Below are 21,311 nucleotides of genomic sequence, written 5' to 3'. Positions count from 1 at the left end.
TTGAATTGTGGTACTTAAAAAATGTTGAAAGGGTTTGGTTGATGGGTGGTGTATTCATGAAAGTATAAATGTTACTCAACTGTGCAATCAAATCAGTCTCTTCTCCTATATTTGTATGATTAGAAAGGATTAGGATTGCACACAGTTACACACAGCAGTAAGCAATTTCGACCGTCAAAAAATAACTAGACTGTTCTGATTTATCGGTGTAATTTAAACACAGTTCTAATCTTTAGCTATTTATTGTTGATCGAATGGTCGAAAATGACTACTGCGTCAACACAGTAACAAAGTGTAATCCTCAACTGGTTAAGCTAGTTGAGCTAAGGGTTAAGGAGCAGGAGGTTAGGGTTTAAATCCTGGCAAAAGAGAAAAAACTAACATAACATTGTAATACTAACACGTCTAAATAATCAAGTTTATTATTTGGGCACCAATTAATTTTTTTATAAAATAAACTAAGGTATCATCCGCACGCAACTTTAGAGACTAATCTCTTGACCGCAAGTGCATCAAAACTTATTTGGAACATAAATCAAGACATTAGATTCAAGTGTTTAATGAGCTACACCAAAGAACATATCGTTCGAGAGAACCCGAATTCAATTTATGGGTAAAATAATTCTTAATCAGAGTTTACTTACTTCGCAGTCGAACTCCATATTACTAACGCTCCCTTCCTCTAAGAATCGGAGGGTTAAAAAAAACTTATTTGGACCATGCATGCTATGGACCAAATTAACATGCCATTTATACTTCATATATTTGAGTTATCAAATTTTCTTTTGACTCAGTTTGAGTTATCAAATTAATTTTTTTTATATATAGAATTAATTTTCATTTTCTTTTTTTCAGAAAGACATTAATTAATCATTGAAGTATCAATCTAAGAAATAACTCTATTTTAAATATGTTGCCTTGGTGGCCTATTGTGAATTGTGATGGCTACACACTCGTTTGTTGGTTGAAGTACTAATAAGTCAAAGTATATGAATAGGTAGGGTAGTTCTAATTATTATTGTCAAGGGGGCCAAATTCAAGAGAGACTTTCTAATGTTATTAATATATGGTTGGTAGAGTTTTATTTTCAGTACTAAATTTTGGAGATTTAATTACTTGTTATGCAAAATGTAGTAGTAACTTCATAGTAGCTACTTCTAGTTCAAATTTAAATAATTGTTGTACCATGAATGTAGGAACTAGTTTGGTGGTTTGGTTGCAACTGGGATTATAGTGTCCAACAGTAAGAGTTGGCTGCAATTAATTAATGCATCATCAGATGGATGGATTCGAAGCACCAATTAACTGCCTCTTCAATTGGTTTAATATTTAGGAGAAGAGAGAAAATTGTATCTTAAGTTTAAAATCTAGATTTAAGTATCATTTTATTTAATAGTATGACATTAAGTATTTTCATTGATAATCAACAGAGTTGAGTCTAGCGGAATAAACTAGTCTCCTACAATATAGCGAATTAATGTTTGAATATTAGATGCAAGTGATGTCTATATTTAATATCTGACAGTAACTCGAATAAAATTACCTGCTTCAGTATGATAAAACCTATAGGAAAAAAAATGTATTTCCACTTACAGTAACTTTTTTTTTTTTACAGCCCATTGACAGTAACTTGAATCTCTTTTTTATCTCTTTCCAATTCTAGTCTTTACTTGTACAAGGTGATTACCAATGGCTCATTGGATTTGATCCTAATTAGGCTTCCACTGATAAAATTAAGACTGAAATTTGTTAATTTCTAATAACATGCAACATTTTGCTAGCTTAACCTTCATTAATGTGCCACTCCCTTTCCTAATTATTTTTTGTAAACAGTGACATCATTATTATTACCATAATGAGATTATGATTAAGGTAAATTCCACATAAAGTGTTCCTATTCAAGAACTTAGTTAAAAGTAGAAAAAAATTAATACTATATATCTTAACCACTACATACTCATAATTCATAAACCACACTTTTGCATGCTATATTATATGATTGTAATTGTAATCCTCAAGTAAATGTATATCCTTTATCTGATTAAACCAACAATCAACATGTACACTAACACTATGCAGATACTATTAATTACTGTACTAATTACAGTTTCTTGAAAAAAAAAAATTTCCTCCTTTGTCGGGAATTGAATCCTAGACCTCTCATTCCTGTAATCCTTAATTCAAACGAGTAAGCTTCAAACATTTGAAGCTAAATGTTTATGTTGTGATTGAACTGAATTTGTTTCTTGTCTTGCAAACCATTGAACTGTTCTTCTTGCAATTGGCAACCAAATCCTCCATAACCTCTCATCATTTCCATTCTCTCCATTACCATTCCTTCTGTTGATTTCCACAAACCTTGGAACATTTGCAATCTCAGACATAGACCTTTTCTCACCAGGATTCAATGCTGTAAATGAATTTTCATCCTCATCATTAGGATCAAATCTCGCACTTGATACATCATGAAGCATCTCACTGCTCAATGATAACAAATCTGAAGAATTAAGATCACTCCACCGACTCCTCGTAACTGCATCAGAGATTAATATTTTATGATTAATCATATGCAAATTTTGTTGTTGATGTTGTGTCCACTTTGTAACCTTATTACTGCTACCACCTTCTTCATGATCAAGAAAAACCAGTTCTTGTTCTTCTTTGTTTGTTCTTCTTTGTGACGGTTCTCGTTGAATAAAGATTTCAAGATTAGGGTCTTCACCTAAATTTGAAGGGACTCTTAAGAATCTTGAGCTGAATGAAAAAGTGAAGTTTTTTATATCATTTTCTTCAACCATATACCTACAAAGAGGACAAGTAGAGTGACTTTCAAGCCACTTATCAATACAATTCATATGAAACGCGTGTTTGCATTTCGGCAACAATCTAAGAATCTCTTCATCTTCGAATTTCGACAAACAAACGGTACATTCTAGTCCTTGTTTAGAACCCTTTAAAGAAGAAAATTTAAAGAAAGGAAGTGTTTCAATTACATTTTTTTCAACACCAGAAACTATAGACCTTGATTGAGATTGTGCATGATTGTCTTGAAGATGAAGAGGGTGATGATTTAGAAGATGAAGAGGCGTAACACGACAGAATTTAACATAAACAAGTAAGATAAATGTTATGAGAAACATTATGGAAAGAACAATTATTACAACACCTTTACTTGGAGTCACACCTTGTGGTAAGTCTGCCATGTTCTGTTGTTTTTCTCTGTTTTCTTGGCTTTGAGTGATTAAGACTAATGAAAGAACCATAATTAGTATTAGAAAATGATTAGTACTAAACATGTTGTTATGGAGTCTTGTAAATAAGATTAAGGGTTTTCTTTCTGGATTTTTCCCTACTTATGTATAAGTAGGTGGAAATTCAGAAATGTATGATGATTGATGAATGAAGACAATTTCAAAAGCTTAAAAGTTTGTGTTTTGATTTTGTAGTAATTTATTGTTAATAGTCTCCACAATGATATAATATCATAGCTTTATCTGTTTGTTTGTTTGTTTGTTTTGTTTTAGTGCTTGTCTTGGATAATTAATTAATAATATCTTTTATTTAAACAAGACAAAAATTTGCATCAGCTGATAGGTATATCTCTTACTAAAACACATTTTTCATGGTTGACATATTATATTATCATTTTATTATATGAGATTACTTTTCATACAGTAAAATTATTAGTATTGAGTATTAGTCGGATTTCGGTTGGTTTCAGATTGAAAATCATCAAAGCAATCTCTTAATGTTAGAACAACCAGTAACAAAATGAAATAATAACGAAAGCAAATGATAATGAACATACAAGAAGTTTGGTAACGGAATTCCCTAAGTGGCGGGTAACTATAGAATTCGCTACCGCACGTTTCTATTACATCTTGGAGAATTCTACCGTCGTAGACGTACCCGCCACTTGGAAAACTCTGTTATCAAACTTCTTGTGTTTTTATTATCGTTTGCTTTTGTTATTAGTTGTTCCAACATTTTGATCCAATTTTGACAGTCTATACATTTTTTATTTGTTCTGATGTCGGGCCGTACTAGTGGTGGGTAGAACGAGTTGGTGTTATCAAATATAGATAAATACAACAAACTGAAAAGTAAAAGAGATTGAGAGACGGGGAAAAAAATTAAATTACATCTTAATGTTTGTTCGGTCATTTTGATTACATAGATTTCTAGAAACCCGCCTATATACAACCACTCATAATCAATTTTTCATAACTATCGACTTGAAACCTAACTCACATTTCATTGAATCCTTCAATGTGTTGTCAATTATATCGATTGAATATGGATCCGGACCCGTTGAATACTTGAGAGTACATTAAATTATGGATCGAGTCTTGCGGCAGCTTAAATTTTGATTAGAATATTTAGCCAGCTGATGGATATTGTAATTGCAAATTTGCAAGAATCAAATGTTGACTTGGCTTTTGACAAACACATGAGGGTATCAATCCACATGTTACTGACATGCTGATTAATACAAGAAAAAAATATTTTTTTTTATGGACTTCGATTCCAACTCAATAAAAACAAACACAAGCTATGAATAAAAGCCTATGGAATCTTAGGTTAAGAAAATAAACATTTTTTTCTTCTTTCAATCAGTCCAAAATATACTATAGTATCTAATTCTATTTCTGTTTGGTTCATTTCATCACTCAAAAATATTTTGTTGGATTCTAAAGAACAACTATATAATATTGGACCATGTTAATCCACTTGTGTTGGTCTAGTGGTGTTTTGGAGTATGTTCCTCTCAAGGTCTCAGGTTCGATTCTCCCTTGTGCCAATTTTGGTGGGCTCAGTCCATACAGAGAAAAAAACTCTGACTTTAAATGGACCCCACAAGTGGGCGGTGGGATTGGTCCCCTTGAATTAGTCAGTCCTAGAGCCGGATACCAAGTTTTTTAAAAAATATTTGGACCATGTTGTTGGGTTCCTAATTAAGTTGCGTATGGCCAAAGGACCTACTTGGACCATTATATAATACGTTTTTTCTTTGAAGAAGGGACCATTATAATATCGTTAATGACACACATATATAACCAAATAATTTTGTATTGACAACAACCTTATATCTTAATTGGTAAAATTGATTGCATTATGCCTTAGACTATAAGTTTTAGGTTTGATGATAACTAGTATTCTTTACTAAGTTGGTCGTACGTAAGTATCAATTAGGATAGGATCTTATAGCAGTTGTGTAGCAAGTTGCCATGTTAGAAGTTTCATATTATTTAGAATGAACCTGTTCAAGTAAGTGATTTGAGTGTTTTAAGCAAGTGGTTAGAGGTTTGATCTGTCTTTTGTGTATAAAAGAAATTCCATTGGGTGGAAAGAAAGGAGAAATCCACTTTATTTACTTCGCAGATTCTCCGACAGAAACTTCTGACGGGTAATATAGTAATAAAAATAAAATACTCCACTTTGAGTTTATGAGAAAAATAAATTGAGCCACTTTAGTTACTACCTCAACATATGTTAAGTATGACTTATATGCACCAGAAAGAGGTTAGGGGCGGCCCAAGAGCTGAGCTAGCGGAGCGAAGGGGCGTTAGATACAAAAATGCTATTAAACATCATATTCAAAAATCAGAGACTACTTTTTTATTTGTACACATTGATGAGACAACACTCTCTAAAGGTTCTTCGAGGGAAGACATTTATCATTATTGACAAGGATCACAATGTACCTTAAAATCATCGATGTTACATGTTTTCGAAATTATGACTCGGTGAAAACAGGTTGAATGTGTAAAGTTTATTTAGTTACTTACTCCACTAACAAAATTTCTCCCTTTTCAAACACTAGAAATATGATCACAGGTTTTAAGGAATGAATCTACTGATCTTGGAATGAGATTGGCATGAAAGCTCCATGAAATCCATATGGAACTCTACAAGGCATTTCAATTTTGGCAACAGTCTCACTAGAAAAATTCTTTGTGTCAATTATATGAACCTGAAAGAAAGGTAGATAAAAGAAAATTAATTAATAAATGTGTTAATATTAATCACTATTCTAATTAGAATCTACTGAACCTACTTGAGATGTGTTAGTATCTTCATTGTGAACAAAAGCAATGATCCAACCATCATCTTCTTCAACACCTTCATCTCTGGCCAAAAAGGCTGATCCACTGCAAAATGTATTCTTCTCAAACATATGGTATTCCATCTTTATAGGTTCATCTTTTTCTCTCTGCTTCACAAAATAATCTAAGTTATGACATTGCTAATTAATGCTACTAGGAAAGGGGATTTTGTTATAGCATTTGTATACCATTGACATAGACAACTCTTCACTTGATTCTTCAAAGTATAGCTTTGCTAAACCTCCATATTTTTGCACATCTAAATAACACAAAAGCAAAATATGAAAGGATATAAGCATTTATGAGATTGTTTTGAAGAGCTTATGAAAACAACTTATTGTTACCTTGAGTGGTCGAGCTTGCAATGTGATCAACTACTTGTGTGTAAGCATATTTATGCTTAATACCAACAAAGTTTTCATTGATCATAGGAAAATCCATATAAACTATTTTGTAACCACAAAGATCTTTCTCCTTAACCTCCCCGGTTTGCATATTCAATCGCCATTCATAACAACGAGATAAGCAGTCAAATTCGTTCGAACTCGGGTCACGTTCAGGAACTAAAGAATCAAGAGATCTGCATCCCCTCACTACAACCTGTTGATCCACAAAATGAGACAACTTTAAAATTTTAGTGCAGACCTATTATTCTTATTATTGTTAAATGACACCGGCCGAGTCTCTTTGAATTAACTTACTTCAACTTATTTATTGGCATATAAGTACTTGTTAGATTATTTGGAAGAATTTACTGAAACAATTTTTGACTTGTCTATAGTTTTAAGCTTATTTCCGTAAATTCTCCAGTATAACTTATAACTTACAACTTATATAATCACTTATAAGATAAACACTTAATTAAGTTGTTCCAAAATCTTAAATATTACTTTAGGATAACAACTTGCCTGATCTCCATCCTCAAAAGAATTGATAATGTGAAAGGTGCAATTAGGTTCAACTTCAAACCATTTGATTGAGTTAGCATTACCATAGCGTGGCATTATCCCAATCCTTGCATATTCTTCCTTATCATACTTTATTAATCTACATGGAGACAAAGAGAATTCAAGTCACATAAGTTAATTTTCTATAACCTTATCATAAATTAATCAAATTGAAGACATTAGTTTATATAAACTTACGGTCCTCCTCTTAGAAGTCTTATAAGATCAATGGTTAGTGGAAAATCCATGATCACATTGTACCTGCAAACAAAATCACATAATATTTTACAATGCAATTTTCACACCTATAGTTTTAGATAATAATAACTCCAAACAGCATAATTGTCAATAATTTTACCTTTGTGTAACACCTATCTCATGACAAAGACTACACCTATTTAGTTTGATATCAACTTTATGAACCAACTTCTTTCCATCAGCTGAAAATAAAAGAGATGGGAAAAATAAAATGTTAAAGTCTCCGATATTGCGTAATCGGAAAAACACAAAGAGCATACCTACCTGAAATAATTCCAACCACAGTAAAAGGTTTTGTTGGTGAAAAACCTAATGTAACTAGCTCCTTTGTATTTGGAGCTTTCTGTGATAATACATCAAAAAGAATTTGTGAGTGAACAAACAAATGTCGAGTGCTAAAAGTGTTGATTTGAAAATATAGTAATAGTTAAACAAAAACCTTTGGATGGCTTGTAAAAGGTCTATTCCAATCTGCACTGAGTTCCCAATTGTTCAAAGTTTTCAAGGACAAAACATCAATCTCTTGTGGCATGTGACTTTCAGTAATTGAATAAAACTTCCCTGAATGCTCAAACACATTGGTGTTGCTATTGTATTTGTTTACTATGCCAAATCTCAACTGTTTTTAAGTCCACATGCAAGATGTAACCAAATAAGTTCACAATAATAGTATCTTGATGCATCAAAGCAAACATAAAACTATTAAATGTGATCAACATCTATGAAGCACGAGCACTCCTTAGATTCAGCATGTCCGGTGTCAGACACCAACAGGACACCGACACTTATGATTACACTGATTTATGTCATTTTTTCAAATTATTATCGGTGTCGACATATCAGTGTCGTGTCGTGTCCGGTGTCCGTGTCTGTGTCCATGTTTCATAGTTCAACATAGAATGAATGTAAGCTGACCCAGTTGAAGAGATAAGCAGACAAAATGGCAAGTGAACTGCCTTCTGCAGCAGGCAGAAACAATGGTTTGTTTCTTTGTTTTTCAAGTTTGTATGTTTCGGTTTCAACATGCTTATTGTTGTAGTGTATTTTCCAGCTTCCATTACTTGATTTTTGAAAATACAATGCATGAAGCATTCCTTCTCCTTCAACCCAAATATGACTTGACTTACCAAATATTGAATTTGTTGATTTCAATCCTCCAAATAGTGGATTTGATCCTGCACATATTATATACGTATGTAGCCAATATCATCAACGTATAGTGGAAAACTATCTTACTTTTTAAAAAATATCATCAACGTATGTAGCCATTGATCTTATATAATTATGCTTTTAAAAAATAAATAAAAATTTATAAAAAATAAATAAATATAAATTCTTTCTACCGAAAAATATATAAAATTCGCAAAATGAAGGATTCATCTTAAATTTTATTTTAGGCTTCAAAATATGTTGGGTTGGCCTTTGTTGTTTATGATTTGAAATTTTAAGCAAAAGAAAGACAGAAAACTATCATTAAATGTAGGGATATATAAAGAAAGAGTTATGCCAAATTGAGTGTGTGGTCATATACATAAAGATAAAGAGTATTCCAGAGACAATCGTTAGCATTTTCCACAAAAGAAAATATCTTTGCCCTTTTAATTTTTGGGAGGAAGGTGTAACTTGAGGGTAGCTAATTCAACTTTGTTCTAGTCTTGTTCCTATTATTGTTCAAGTTTGGATCCAACTCGATCCAAAACTTACGACCGAGATAGGTTAGCCATTCGAACCGGGTTTTGTAAACCTCAAATGATATTGTTGATGGTAGATGTACAATTCATATCAAATAATTCCAAATTCTTTTGAAGTAGATTTGCATGTATTCCCAATTGCATTCAATTTAAAAAAATTAGTGAAGAGGAGTCGAACCTAATATTTAGTGACAAAACATGCTTTAAAAATTTAATATGGTGTCAAAGTTAAACCTAAATTATAGGGTTATATTTCTTACATAAGTTGGTTTTGTGAGATTACTTTTCTTATGAGCTGATTTTGTAAAAATGATTACAACAATTTATTAGGATTATATTTAAAAAATAATAATAAATACATAAAGTAATCCAAAAGAGGACTTATATTTTAAGACAATTTTTTTCTTCTAATGGACGGTTATAATTAGAGGAAGTAATTACTTCCTCCGATCTCAAATATAAGTAAAATTCTTTTTCTATTTAGATCAGATACATAAATCATTCAATGAACTTAGAAAGATAATTTTTGTTTATATTTGAGATCGGAGGAGTATTGACTATAAATTATGTATATCAAAGCTAAAAGGAATTCCCACCATTTCTAATGTAGACACCTTCTGGAAAATGACTAGGAATTCGTCCTTGAATGCAAGTGACAAGTATGGCTTCCCCCAACTCTTCCACAGGAGCAAAGTTACTCTATTGAACATGTAATAAACAGAACACAATTTAAAGATTCAGAACAGTGTGTAGTGTATGTGTTTTGTGGCTAGAAGCAAGAAAAACATGAATATACCTTAGATGGAAGCAATGGCTGGTCAATGAATTCAAAGAATGAATCCACAAAAACGTCAACAAATTTAGCTACACTATTTTTCATAGTTTTTGGAACATCAATTTGCAAGGAACCTTTAGGTAGTAGAGTTGATATCTTGTTTTGCTGCTCGGTGAATTAATTAACCACATAGATATATTTAGTGAGAGTATCTTTTTGCAGAAAAAATGTATAAAACAAAAACATTAACAAATTAAAATAAAATGTCCCATATAGAGATGTATACTATCATGCTAATTAATTACCCTAAAAATAGAGAAGAGTGGAATATTGTTGTAGTGATGAGAACTATCTGAGACATGATGGGAGGGTCCTTTCTGAATGCAGCAATTTACTATAAATGCATTATTACTATATGAAATGGCCATAGTGTGGGTTTAATTAACAGGTTGGTGTGTATCTATATATAATATGGGATCTCTACAAATCTTTTAAACTTAATTTAACGTATTCAAAATGTGTAGTTTAACTTAGTTGGTATAAGATATTATATTTTATATTTAAAGATTGGAGTTCAAATCAGGAATACTCCACTCACTCACTTTAAAAAGTTGAAATTATAGTCACTAGGCTACTAGAAAAAAAAAGTCTCAAACAAGTTTTCAATCTTATTTTAATATAAAAAAAATCTTTTATTTAGTAAAAAAAAAAGATCTTTTATGTTTCTAAACACGGACATTAAAAAATCTATAAATCTTATTCCATTCGTTTCTTTTTAAGTGTCGTTTTATATTACTACACGCATGTTAATGCACAATTTTGATCACTAATATATTTAATTATCTATTATAAAAAATTATGAAAATGTTATATTTTGAAAATATTTGTCGAGACAAATTGAACAATATATTATATGCTAATATTTATTTTTATATATTAATAAAAAATTACGATTGAAATAGATTATATGAATAGTGTACACAATTTTCAAACGACACTTAAAAAAGAACGGAGGGAGTAGTTTAAAGTAATAATGTCGATAAAAGCTTTTATGTAAATATTTTTAATCAGCTTTTATGTAAATATTTTTGTCCGAGACTTCACAATTATATCATGTAAATGAATGTGAAATAAAAGCTGATTAAAAGTTAGTTGAGGATACCACGTGTAAATTTTATGTGGCTTGTCTTTATTGATTGTTCGATAAATATTATTAAATTATCAAGGAATGGTGTAGCTAGGCATCACCTAATAAGATTTTGGACAAAAAAACTAATAAGATTTTGTTTGTAAGTTTGAAGGGGATGGAAGAGTTTTGGGGAAAAAAATAAGGAACAAGTGGAATGAATTATTAAAGAAGCTTGGCTGATTCATTTTAATTTTTTTATAATATAAAATTCTTCTAAGTGGAACACGAAAATTGTATTGGAGGAGAATTTTGAAATGTTTGTATCAAATCTTCAAATTTAATCTATGCTATTATAATACTCTCAAAATTAAAAATATATTAATCATAAACATTTACTTAACATTTACTATAAAAATAATCTCTCAAAAAATATGAAACATTTCTCTATTTTTGTTCTTTACTTTTCTCCCTTGAAAGCCATCTCCTTCTCTCGGAACTCGCAAACAAAAACTTAATTGAATCACAATATTTTAAAATAATTGAAAGAAGAACATGATAAATGATCACATAATACTTCAACTGATTACATTAATTAGATCCATTTAAAATACATTTCATAGTAAAATACATTTCATAATATTCTTAATTTTAAAAAGAAAAATAACTTCTCGCTTCACCTCCCATCCAACAACTTACTTGCAAACAAAACCTAAGTTATCATTGTTGATTGATATTTAGAAAAATAAATGACTTTTAGATCTCAAAAAAGATATATGTGTTGAATTTTTAAATTGATTTAAAATACTCTCGATGCATTTTTGCCAATAAATACACTAATATCTCTTGATTTTAATTCTAAACTTTTTTTATCGGCATATGTTAGTTGTTAGTATATTGTTAGAGAAGAGAGCGAAATGTTAGTTGTCAAAGATCAAATCATGGACCTCATTCTGAAACTCTTTTAACGTCTCAACCCTTTACCACTAGGCTACACCTTCAGAGACCTGTAATTTTAATTTTGACTGTGATCGGAGTAATTGGACAAGTAACCTATAGTTTTTTTTTTCCTTCATTTCTCTAAAATATAAAACAGTTTTTTATAATAAAATCATTTTATGGTTCTAATAATTATAAAATCGTTTATATGCTCCTATAGTTGGTTTTAGACTTTTAGTTAAGAGTGTTTGATACTTTGATTCCTCTTTTAGTTTGGGCCAGAGATTGATATGCACAGTCTCGTGAGCTTAACTATGGTTCGAACCTTGATCATTCAAATTATCCACCTTAAGAATAAGATTTATAACCACTAAATTACTTGACAAAAAAAGATATTGATAGACACCTGGAAGAGGGACATTAGAAAAAAATAAAATAGATATCTGCATGTGACTTATAACTAGTGGTGTATTTTTTTGAGTAAAAAAGAAAAACTAGTTGTGTATATTTTTTTCTTTTAGACAAAACTAGTGGTGTATTTAAATACAGGAAAAAAATGTACCTTTGCATCTAAAAAAGAGAGACGCATCTCTATGCACCGGTTGGTGAAATCCTATTTTTGGCGTATGTAGATGTTTCAAAACATTGGAATATTCCTTTTTTCTTCTATTATTGGAAACAGGGTTTAACTTCAAAAGAAGGAATTTTTGTCTAAAAAAAAACTTCAAAAGAAGGAATTACATACTCACGGTGTAAATCCAAAAAGAATTTAATTTAAATCACTGTCAGTATAAAGTTATTTTATACATGCATCCAATAATATACTGACACATCATGTATGATATTTAAAAACACATAATGTGTTACATTCATTAAATGATATGACAACACATAATTGAATGTATGTGTAAAGAATTTTTACACCGACAGTGCACAACAATTAAACTCATATAAAAAACAAACGAACTACACAACAATTATACGGAATAAATTTTTTTGACAAAATTATACGGAATAAATTAAACTCTACAACATCAGCTATACATAAATCATTAATTTAAATTTTGTCAAAAAAAAAAATCATTAATTTAAATCATAAAACATCAAATTAGAATTTAAGGAACACTTTATATTTGCAAGAGTATGTACACATTAGCTTTGTATCTTAACATCTCACTCTGACTAAAGTAACTTTGTGATTTGATGGCATAATCTCTAGCTAGCAAGAGGGCTCACACTTTTGCTTACATGCAACATAATTAAGCACAACTATTTTGGTGCCGATTATTAGTTTCGCATGAAATATTCCTCTTTAAACATCTTATTTTTCACCTTTTCGAAGGAGAAAAAAATTGTAATTATTTTAAATCATCATATAATTACTCCTTCTATTTTTAAATACACATTTTTAAGAAATTATTTTTGCACAAACATAAAAAATAATTATTTTTATTAAAAACACAAAATTCATGTTAATAATAGCCAACCACATAACTTTTAAATTAAACTCTTACGGAAAATATTGAAATATTCATCCGACAAATTAAAAGGTTGTGGATAAGAAAATGTTTTTAGATAATTTAAATTCTTGTACGTAAATTTTATTATTTGGATAATAAATTTGGAGAATTTTTAAAATGATAAGAATTTTAAATTTGGAGAATTTCAAATGACATCTAAATATTTGAAATTTCTTCATTAATCTATACAATGTAAATGTCAAAAATTACAAATTAATCCCTATTTTTTTTTCAAAAAAAAAAAAAAAGCAAATTGGACCGGAAACATTTTTCAAAAAATACAATTTAGCCCCTTTAAATTTTTAGAAATTGCAAATTGGTCCATATTTTTCAAGTTTTGTTTTTGACCCAAAACTTTTAAAATTTATATAATATTTCAAAAAGTTTAACAATAAAGAATTTTATTACTTTACCCAAACAAAAAAATTTAAAAATGAAAGAATTTTCATTAAACCATTTGAATCGTCTAGGATTTTAAATTCTCTAAAATTTCCAATTACTCCTTCCAAACACAATTGTTTGGATAATCTCTTTGAGTTTGTACATATATTAGAGATATATCTCTCTTTGTATAACTTGTAGCAATCTTGCTAAGCTTATTTGTTCTGTTTAACTGTTTAAACAAAGCCATATCAATAGGTAGATCTATGTAGGGTACAAGGTCAGATCTATGCAATTAGGCGCTTTGCACAGGTTCTTAAAATTGAAGCCATAAAAATAATTCATATTCAATACTCTCTCATTTGTTATTTGAATTCACCCTTTGATATGAGATTCAATTCATATCGATATGAACACAAGTTTTAAGGAATACACATTGATCTTAGAATTTGATTTGGGTCTGCTCAATCTCATAAAACCACCTTATAAGATAAAGGTGGCCGAAGCTTTATAAGCATTATATAGGTCATATTTCTAAGCAATGTGAGTCTGAATTCACCTCAAATGCCGCAATTAGGTAGCTAGTGACTAAGTGCAACGAAAACGGAATTTCCAACAGTAGATATATAAACAAATAATGTATCTATTGATCTTGGAATGAGATTGGCATGAAAGCTCCATGAAATCCATATGGAACTCTACAAGGGATTTCAATTTTGGCAACAGTCTCACCAGAAAAATTCTTTGTGTCGATTATATGAACCTGCAAAAAAAGATGGAAATTAATGAATTTGTTAATAAGTGTTCTAATTATTCTCAATACAAAAATACAAGCTACTGAACCTACTTGAGATGTGTTAGTATCTTCATTATGAACAAAAGTAATGATCCAACCATCATCTTCTTCAACACCTTCATCTCTAGCAACAAAAGCAGCTCCATTGCAAAATGTATTTTTCTCAAACATATGGTATTCCATCCATATAGCTTCATCTTTTTCTCTCTGCTTCACAAAATAATCTAAGTTATGACATTGCTAATAATTGCTACTACTAAGGAATCATATGAAGTTAAGGGATTTTGTTATAGCATTCTTTTACCTTTGACATAGATAATTCTTCACATGATTCTTCAAAGTATAGTTTAGCTAAACCTCCATATTTTGGCACATCTAAATAAGTAAATATATATTACAACAGAAAAACCATGTTATAAAATATTTATATATGAAATATGAAAGGCTACATACATGTTACAATTCTCCACATAAAGAATAAACTTAGGTGAACACTCTGGTACACATCTTATTTAGACATGTACCGATACATATGCTCATGTGGACAATTCTGATAGGTTCACAAATAGTATTTAATATAGATAAATAAGATGTATACCGAATTCACCATAAACTTATAATCTATTGTTAATTACCTTGAGTGGTAGAGCTTGCAATAGGATCAACTATTTGTGTGTATGCAAATCTATGCTTAAGACCAACATATTTTTCATTGATCATGGGAAAATCCATATAAACTACTTTGTCACCACAAGGATCTTTCTCCTTAACCTCTCCGGTTTGCATATTCAATCGCCATTCGTAACAACGAGATAACCAGTCAAATTCATTCGAACTCGGGTCGGGTTCAGGAATTAAAGAGTCAAGAGATCTGCAGCCCCTCACTACAACCTGTTGATCCACAAAATTAGACATACCTTCAAAATTTTAGTGTAGCCCTTTATTCTTAATTTCTTATAACTGATAAACGATACGAGTCTATTTAGATTAGCTTATTCGAACTTATTTACTGACATAAATACTTATAATAAGACTGTTTACGAGAGAGCTAATGACATATTTTAACTTTTGCTAAAGAAATAACTTATATGTAAGCACTTATATTATAAGTGCTTAATTAAACTATCTATCTCTATCCAAACAGAACTAATTTTTCAGGATAACAACTTGCCTCGTTTCCATCTTCAAAAGAATTGATAATGTGAAAGGTGCAATTAGGTTCCACTTGAAACCATTTGACTGAGTTAGCATCACCATAGCGTGGCATTACCCCAATCCTTGCATAATCTTTTTTGTCATACTTTATTAATCTACAAGGAAACAAGATATTCAGAGTCACAGAAAAATTATATACCAGTATCCTAAATTAAATTGAAAGCATTCAGTTCATATAATTACTCACTGGCCTCCTCTTAGAAGTCTGTTTAGATCAATGGTTAGTGGAAAATCCATGATCACATTGTACCTGCAAACAAAATCACATAAAAAAGTATGTTACATGAATAGTGCATATGGTCAAAATGTGACACTTAAAAATGAACGATGTTTATTATTACCTTTGTGTAACACCTATGTCATGGCAAAGACTACACCTATTTAGTTTGATATCAACTTTATGAACCAACTTCTTTCCATCAGCTGAAAGAAAAATGTCAAAGTCTCATAGATATTGTGCACAGTAATTAATATTAACTAAACTTATTTCTGTTCAATTTTTTTTTTATTTACAAAGAGCAAGAACATACCAGAAATAATTCCAACCACAGCATAAGGTTTAATTGGTTCCACACCTAATGTAACTAGCTCCCCAGTAATTGGAGCTTTCTGTGATGATACATAAAAAAAAAAATTTGTCAGTGAACAAAAAAAATATTGAGTGATAAAAGTGTTGATTTGAAAATGTAATAATATAGTTAAATAAAAACCTTTGGATGGCTTGTAAAAGGTCTATTCCAATCTGCACTGAGGTCCCAATTTTTTAAAGTTTTCAAGGACAGGATATCAATTTCTTGTGGCATGTGACTTTCAGCAATTGAGTAAAACTTCCCTGAATGTTCAAACACATTGGTGTTGCTAATGTATTTGTTTGCTTTGCCAGATCTCAACTGTTTAGTACAAAAGATACAACCAAATATCATGAAATAGTTGTTCACATAATCATATCATGTTGGTTTGAATGTTATAACAAATGCATGGATTTTATGAAGTAATGGCTTTTAAAGGAGTGAATGATAATTTCCATACTCAAAATTGTATTTAGTCTCTCAAATTTACCAAATAGCAAATTAGTCTTTTAAATTAAAGAATATCAACGAATTTAGTCATTCTACTAAAATGTAGATTTGGATTCGGTGAAGTGTGATTGCATGCGGTCAGCACATCTGAATTGTCCGATCAGAATCATATATGACCGACTGCAATGCAGTCAATGTCTTCTGATTGCACACAATCTCAATCCCTAAAATATCTTTTTAGGAAACTCGTTCTAAACCTATGAAAGACTTATATATTGAGTTGAATAGTCTCTTAAAACATCAAAACAAACATAAGCTATATTGACCGACATTGTTCGATTTAATGACTAAATTATATTTAGTAAATTTAGATGAATAAATTTTCCTACCCTTACAATTTCAAGGAATAAAATGATGATTCACTAATTCTAAAAAAAATTATTTGCAATAAAATCATTTTAAATGTGTTGAATATGAAATGAATTAGTAGGCTGACCCAGTTGAAGAAATAAGCTGACAAAATGGCCATTGAATTGCCTTCTATGGCAGGCAGAAACAATGGTTTGTTTCTTTGTTTTTCAAGGTTGTATGTTTCGGTTTCAACGTGCTTATTGTTGTAGTGGATTTTCCAGCTTCCATTACTTGATTTTTGAAAATACAATGCATGAAGCATTCCTTCTCCTTCCACCCAAATGTGACTTGACTTACCAAATATTGAATTTGTTGATTTCAATCCTCCAAATAGTGGATTTGGTCCTGCACATTATACATGTATGTAACATATATATCTGGCTTATATGATTGTATTCTCATCACATAAATGTCCTTATTTGATTTTTTAAACAAGTTCACATAAATAAACTTTAGTCTTCTAAATAAAATAATTATCTGTATTTCGGTGGATTACCACTTCATCTAAGACCAAAAAATAAAAATAATAATTATCATCATCTGTATAAAGATAGTTTATACTTCATCAATGAATATTCTGTTAGTAGTTAGGAATAATTAGGAGAATAAAATTTTGTTAGTAGTTTAGGAAACTAGTTAGTAGTTGATTAAGCTTCAATTATTCTAGGCCAGTTTACATTTGTATTTTATCTGGGCCAACTTAGAATGGGCCTCATTAGTTTTCTTTATATTGGGCCTCATAAGTTGTTTGAATGGAAGTATTCGAGGAAATTTTTTTTTCTACCCCAATAATTGTCAATCTACCCTAACATTAATTTTGAATGGACGAATTTACCCTCATATATAAATTAAAACCCTCAAGAAAAAAATTTGGTTACCGGAACACTTTGGAAAAAAGTGTTCTGATATGTAAATTTTTTTTTGTTACCGGAACACTTTGGAAAAAAGTGTTCAGGTATATAAAATTTTTCTTTTTTTTTTTACCTGAACACTTTGAAAAAAAAATGTGTAGGTATGTAAAATTTTTCCAAATTTATTTTGTTACCTACACACTTTGGAAAAAAGTGTTCAGGTATGTAAAAATTTTCTAATTTTTTTTGTTACCTGAACACTTTGAAAAAAAGTGTGTAGGTATGTAAAATTTTTCCAAATTTATTTTGTTACCTACACACTTTGGAAAAAAGTGTTCAGGTATGTAAAATTTTTCTATTTTTTGTTTTTTACCTAAACACTTTGAAAAAAAGTGTGTAGGTATGTAAAATTTTTCCAAATTTATTTTGTTACACACTTTGGAAAAAAAGTGTTTATGTAAAATTTTTCTATTTTAGTTACCTACACACTTTGGAAAAAAAAGTGTTCAGGTATGTAAAAATTTTCTATTTTAGGTAACAAAATAAATTTGGAAAAAATTTACATACCTGCATACTTTTTTTCAAAGTGTTCAGGTAACAAAAAAAATTAGAAAAATTTTACATACCTGAACACTTTTTTCCAAAGTGTGTAAGTAACAAAATAAATTTGGAAAAATTTTACATACCTACACACTTTTTTCAAAGTGTTCAGATAAAAAAAAATAGAAAATTTTTATATACCTGAACACTTTTTTCCAAAGTGTTCCGGTAACAAAAAAAAAAAAAAAACAGAACATTTTTTTTCAAAGTGTTTCCGGTAACCAAATTTTTTCTTCAGGGTTTTAGTTTATATATGAGGGCAAATTCGTCCATTCAAAATTAATGTTGGGGTAGATTGACAATTGTTGGGGTAGAAAAAAAAAATTTCAGTATTCGACAAAAAATAAAAGCCCATATTTTAATGTGTGTACGTATGCATGACATATACATCAATTGTGTGTATGAATAATAGTAATAAATAATTCTGTTATATAATATAATAATCTATCTATTCAGACAAACCATAAAATTATCCGCACACCAACATGAGGGGGGCAGGGGGTGTATTAGAAAATAATCTAATGGATATAAATGTGACCGGCACAAAATCTATTTACTATGCTTTGTGTTGTTTTTATCTAATCTACAATAGTGTAGATTATGAATACTATATGACAGAAATTGCATAGAAAGAAATGTAAAATTCCTTTTTTTGTTCCTTGGTAACTAGATTAATTATCACATTTGTTGACCATTAAATTGATCAACAAGCTAAGTAACTAGTAAGAATTAAGATCATATACTTATAAGCTACATCATATTCTCTAAAAATGTAACTACTAACTATAAGTTATATATAAGTTAAAAAAAAAAACTACCAAGTTATATATGTTGAGTTAAAATATATATAAAGTTAATAGAAATTCCCACCATTTCTAATGTAAACACCCTCTGGAAAATGACTAGGAATTCGTCCTTGGATGCAAGTCACAAGTATGGCTTCCCCCAACTCTTCCACAGGAGCAAAGTTACTCTATTGAACATGTCATAAACATAACACAATTTATAGATTCAGAACAGTGTGTAGTGTATGTGTTTTTGTGCCTTTATTTGGTGAAGCAAAAAAATTAGATACCTTAGATGGAAGCAAAGGCTTGTCAATGAATTCAAAGAATGAATCCACAAAAACGTCAATTAATTTAGCTACAACATTTTTCATAGTCTTTGGAACATCAATTTGCAAGGAAACTTCAGGTAGACTTGATTTCTTGTTTGGCTGTTCAGTGAATTAATTAATTAATTAACCACACATTAGTCAGTTTCTTTTGCAGCAAATATATATGTGTAAAAACATAATAATTAACATAATAATAAAATGTATACTTTACCTTAACAATAGAGATGAGTGGAATATTGTTGTGGTGATGAGAATTGTCTGAGACATAAGAAGGTCTTTTCTGAATGCAGCAATTAACTATAAATGCATTATTATTATATGAAATGGCCATAACCTTATAGTTGTGGGTTTAATTAATAAATTGGTGTATATCTATATATAGTATGGTGTGCATCTAAATTGGTTTTATAAGGTTTGGGGTTCTCAGTTCTCATCACCACAACAGCGAGAGAACAAACACAACTAATTAAGGTCCCTATCATTTTATAAACAAATGTATATATATATAAACCCCTATTGACATTATTTTATAGATAAACTACTCTCTTAGAAAACATTTTTGTGTGTCAACTGAAGTCGGTCCAATTGATAAGAAATTAACTCATAATCATACCTTACAATGGTAATCTCATTGCTAGCATAAAGATCTTGTTAAGAGTACATCTCTTTCGACACTCTATGAATCTTGGCATTTGTCTTAATGATTCCTCGGAACTAAATTCATATTCTCCACTTCGGAGCATTGTGTGTTTAGTTCTTATGTTTTTAAGATAAAAACACAAGTAAGTGTAAAATAGGAAAATGGATTTTAAATTGACAAATGGCAAATGATGTCAGCAGTAGACTATCCATACCGTCAAATGATGTCATTTGTCAATTTAGATTGGATTGTAACTATCCAATCTAAATTGACAAATGACATCATTTGACGGTATGGATGATTTGGACCGGACAATCTAAAATCAAAAGCTAAGATTTGACAAACTATATTATTCTATTACTGCATAAACTGAGCTTGCATCTATCTACAAGAGACGCATCTCTATGCATTGTTAGGTGAAATCCGGTTTTTGGCGTATATGAGGCTTACAAACACATTGGAATATTCCTATTTAAGCAATTCCTCTATTCTATTTTTTTAAGCAAAGTGAAATTCAATCAACAAAAAACCATAAGCTATGCCCAAAATAGTTTACAAGTTCAATAATTAATCCATCAAAACCAACTTGGTATTAGTAATAAAAATAAACAACCCAAAACTGCCAAACACCAAAAGACAGAAGCTCAATAAATCAACAGCTCAAGTCCAGGATTTACCAACACAATCACAAGTTCAGAACTAAAGTGAATATACCCCCCACAACAAGAAAACGAATCCTTCTTAAAAAAAATCTCCAGCCAAGAAAAATATATTTTTAATTACTATATTAATTAATTTAACTTCTCAAACAAGTTACTTTATGATTAGCAGCATGACTTTTTCTTTTTATTTACCAAGGATCGAACTCATGCAGCATCTAGCTAGAGCTGGGTGTATGGGCCAATGTCCGCGGGTCGA

The 21,311-nt window shown here is 30.1% G+C and overlaps 2 protein-coding genes across 5 annotated transcripts; both read right to left on the bottom strand.

Moving 5' to 3' along the window:
• Window positions 1-1,727: 1,727 nt before the first annotated feature.
• On the bottom strand, window positions 1,728-3,495 carry LOC123893705 (E3 ubiquitin-protein ligase ATL42-like). 2 transcript variants are annotated; one of them, XM_045943494.1, is made up of 2 exons: window positions 3,167-3,495; window positions 1,728-2,802 (listed from the first exon to the last, which is right to left on the bottom strand). In XM_045943494.1, exon 2 carries the CDS (start codon window positions 2,796-2,798, stop codon window positions 2,196-2,198), a length of 603 nt encoding a protein of 200 aa, XP_045799450.1. In that variant the 5' UTR covers window positions 2,799-2,802; window positions 3,167-3,495; the 3' UTR covers window positions 1,728-2,195. The 2 variants fall into 2 exon arrangements, with proteins under 2 accessions (XP_045799450.1, XP_045799449.1); XM_045943493.1 differs by having other exon boundaries at window positions 1,728-3,495.
• Window positions 3,496-5,636: 2,141 nt separating this feature from the next.
• On the bottom strand, window positions 5,637-20,230 carry LOC123893704 (carotenoid 9,10(9',10')-cleavage dioxygenase-like). Of its 3 annotated transcripts, none has more exons than XM_045943490.1 (13): window positions 19,965-20,197; window positions 19,712-19,852; window positions 19,507-19,609; window positions 17,271-17,530; window positions 16,466-16,645; window positions 16,286-16,364; window positions 16,097-16,178; window positions 15,943-16,005; window positions 15,712-15,850; window positions 15,176-15,431; window positions 14,845-14,915; window positions 6,059-6,214; window positions 5,693-5,974 (listed from the first exon to the last, which is right to left on the bottom strand). In XM_045943490.1, the coding sequence occupies exons 1-13, from the start codon at window positions 20,082-20,084 to the stop codon at window positions 5,855-5,857; spliced, it is 1,770 nt and encodes a 589-aa protein (XP_045799446.1). In that variant the 5' UTR covers window positions 20,085-20,197; the 3' UTR covers window positions 5,693-5,854. The 3 variants fall into 3 exon arrangements, with proteins under 3 accessions (XP_045799448.1, XP_045799446.1, XP_045799447.1); XM_045943491.1 differs by lacking the exons at window positions 5,693-5,974; window positions 6,059-6,214 and adding exons at window positions 14,069-14,507; window positions 14,592-14,747 and having other exon boundaries at window positions 19,965-20,230; XM_045943492.1 differs by lacking the exons at window positions 14,845-14,915; window positions 15,176-15,431; window positions 15,712-15,850; ... (6 more) ...; window positions 19,712-19,852; window positions 19,965-20,197 and adding exons at window positions 6,296-6,366; window positions 6,452-6,707; window positions 7,016-7,154; ... (5 more) ...; window positions 9,600-9,702; window positions 9,800-9,937 and having other exon boundaries at window positions 5,637-5,974.
• Between the last annotated feature and the right edge of the window lie 1,081 nt (window positions 20,231-21,311).

Source organism: Trifolium pratense, linkage group LG7 (genome assembly GCF_020283565.1).
Source record: "Trifolium pratense cultivar HEN17-A07 linkage group LG7, ARS_RC_1.1, whole genome shotgun sequence".
In the NCBI taxonomy this organism is placed as follows: Eukaryota; Viridiplantae; Streptophyta; class Magnoliopsida; order Fabales; family Fabaceae; genus Trifolium; species Trifolium pratense.
The sequence above is the reverse complement of the archived record's forward strand: the minus strand, read 5'-3'. Positions and strand labels throughout refer to the sequence as shown.

Excerpts from the sequence above, each read along its gene's own strand:
- LOC123893705 (XM_045943493.1), bottom strand. The coding sequence starts at position 3,296 with ATGTTTAGTACTAATCATTTTCTAATACTAATTATGGTTCTTTCATTA.
- LOC123893704 (XM_045943491.1), bottom strand. The coding sequence starts at position 20,084 with ATGGCCATTTCATATAATAATAATGCATTTATAGTTAATTGCTGCATT. Across the intron at positions 16,179-16,285 it reads TGTGGTTGGAATTATTTCTG|CTGATGGAAAGAAGTTGGTT; the intron begins GTATGTTCTTGC and ends TTTTTCTTTCAG. Across the intron at positions 14,916-15,175 it reads TGCAAGCTCTACCACTCAAG|ATGTGCCAAAATATGGAGGT; the intron begins GTAATTAACAAT and ends TTACTTATTTAG.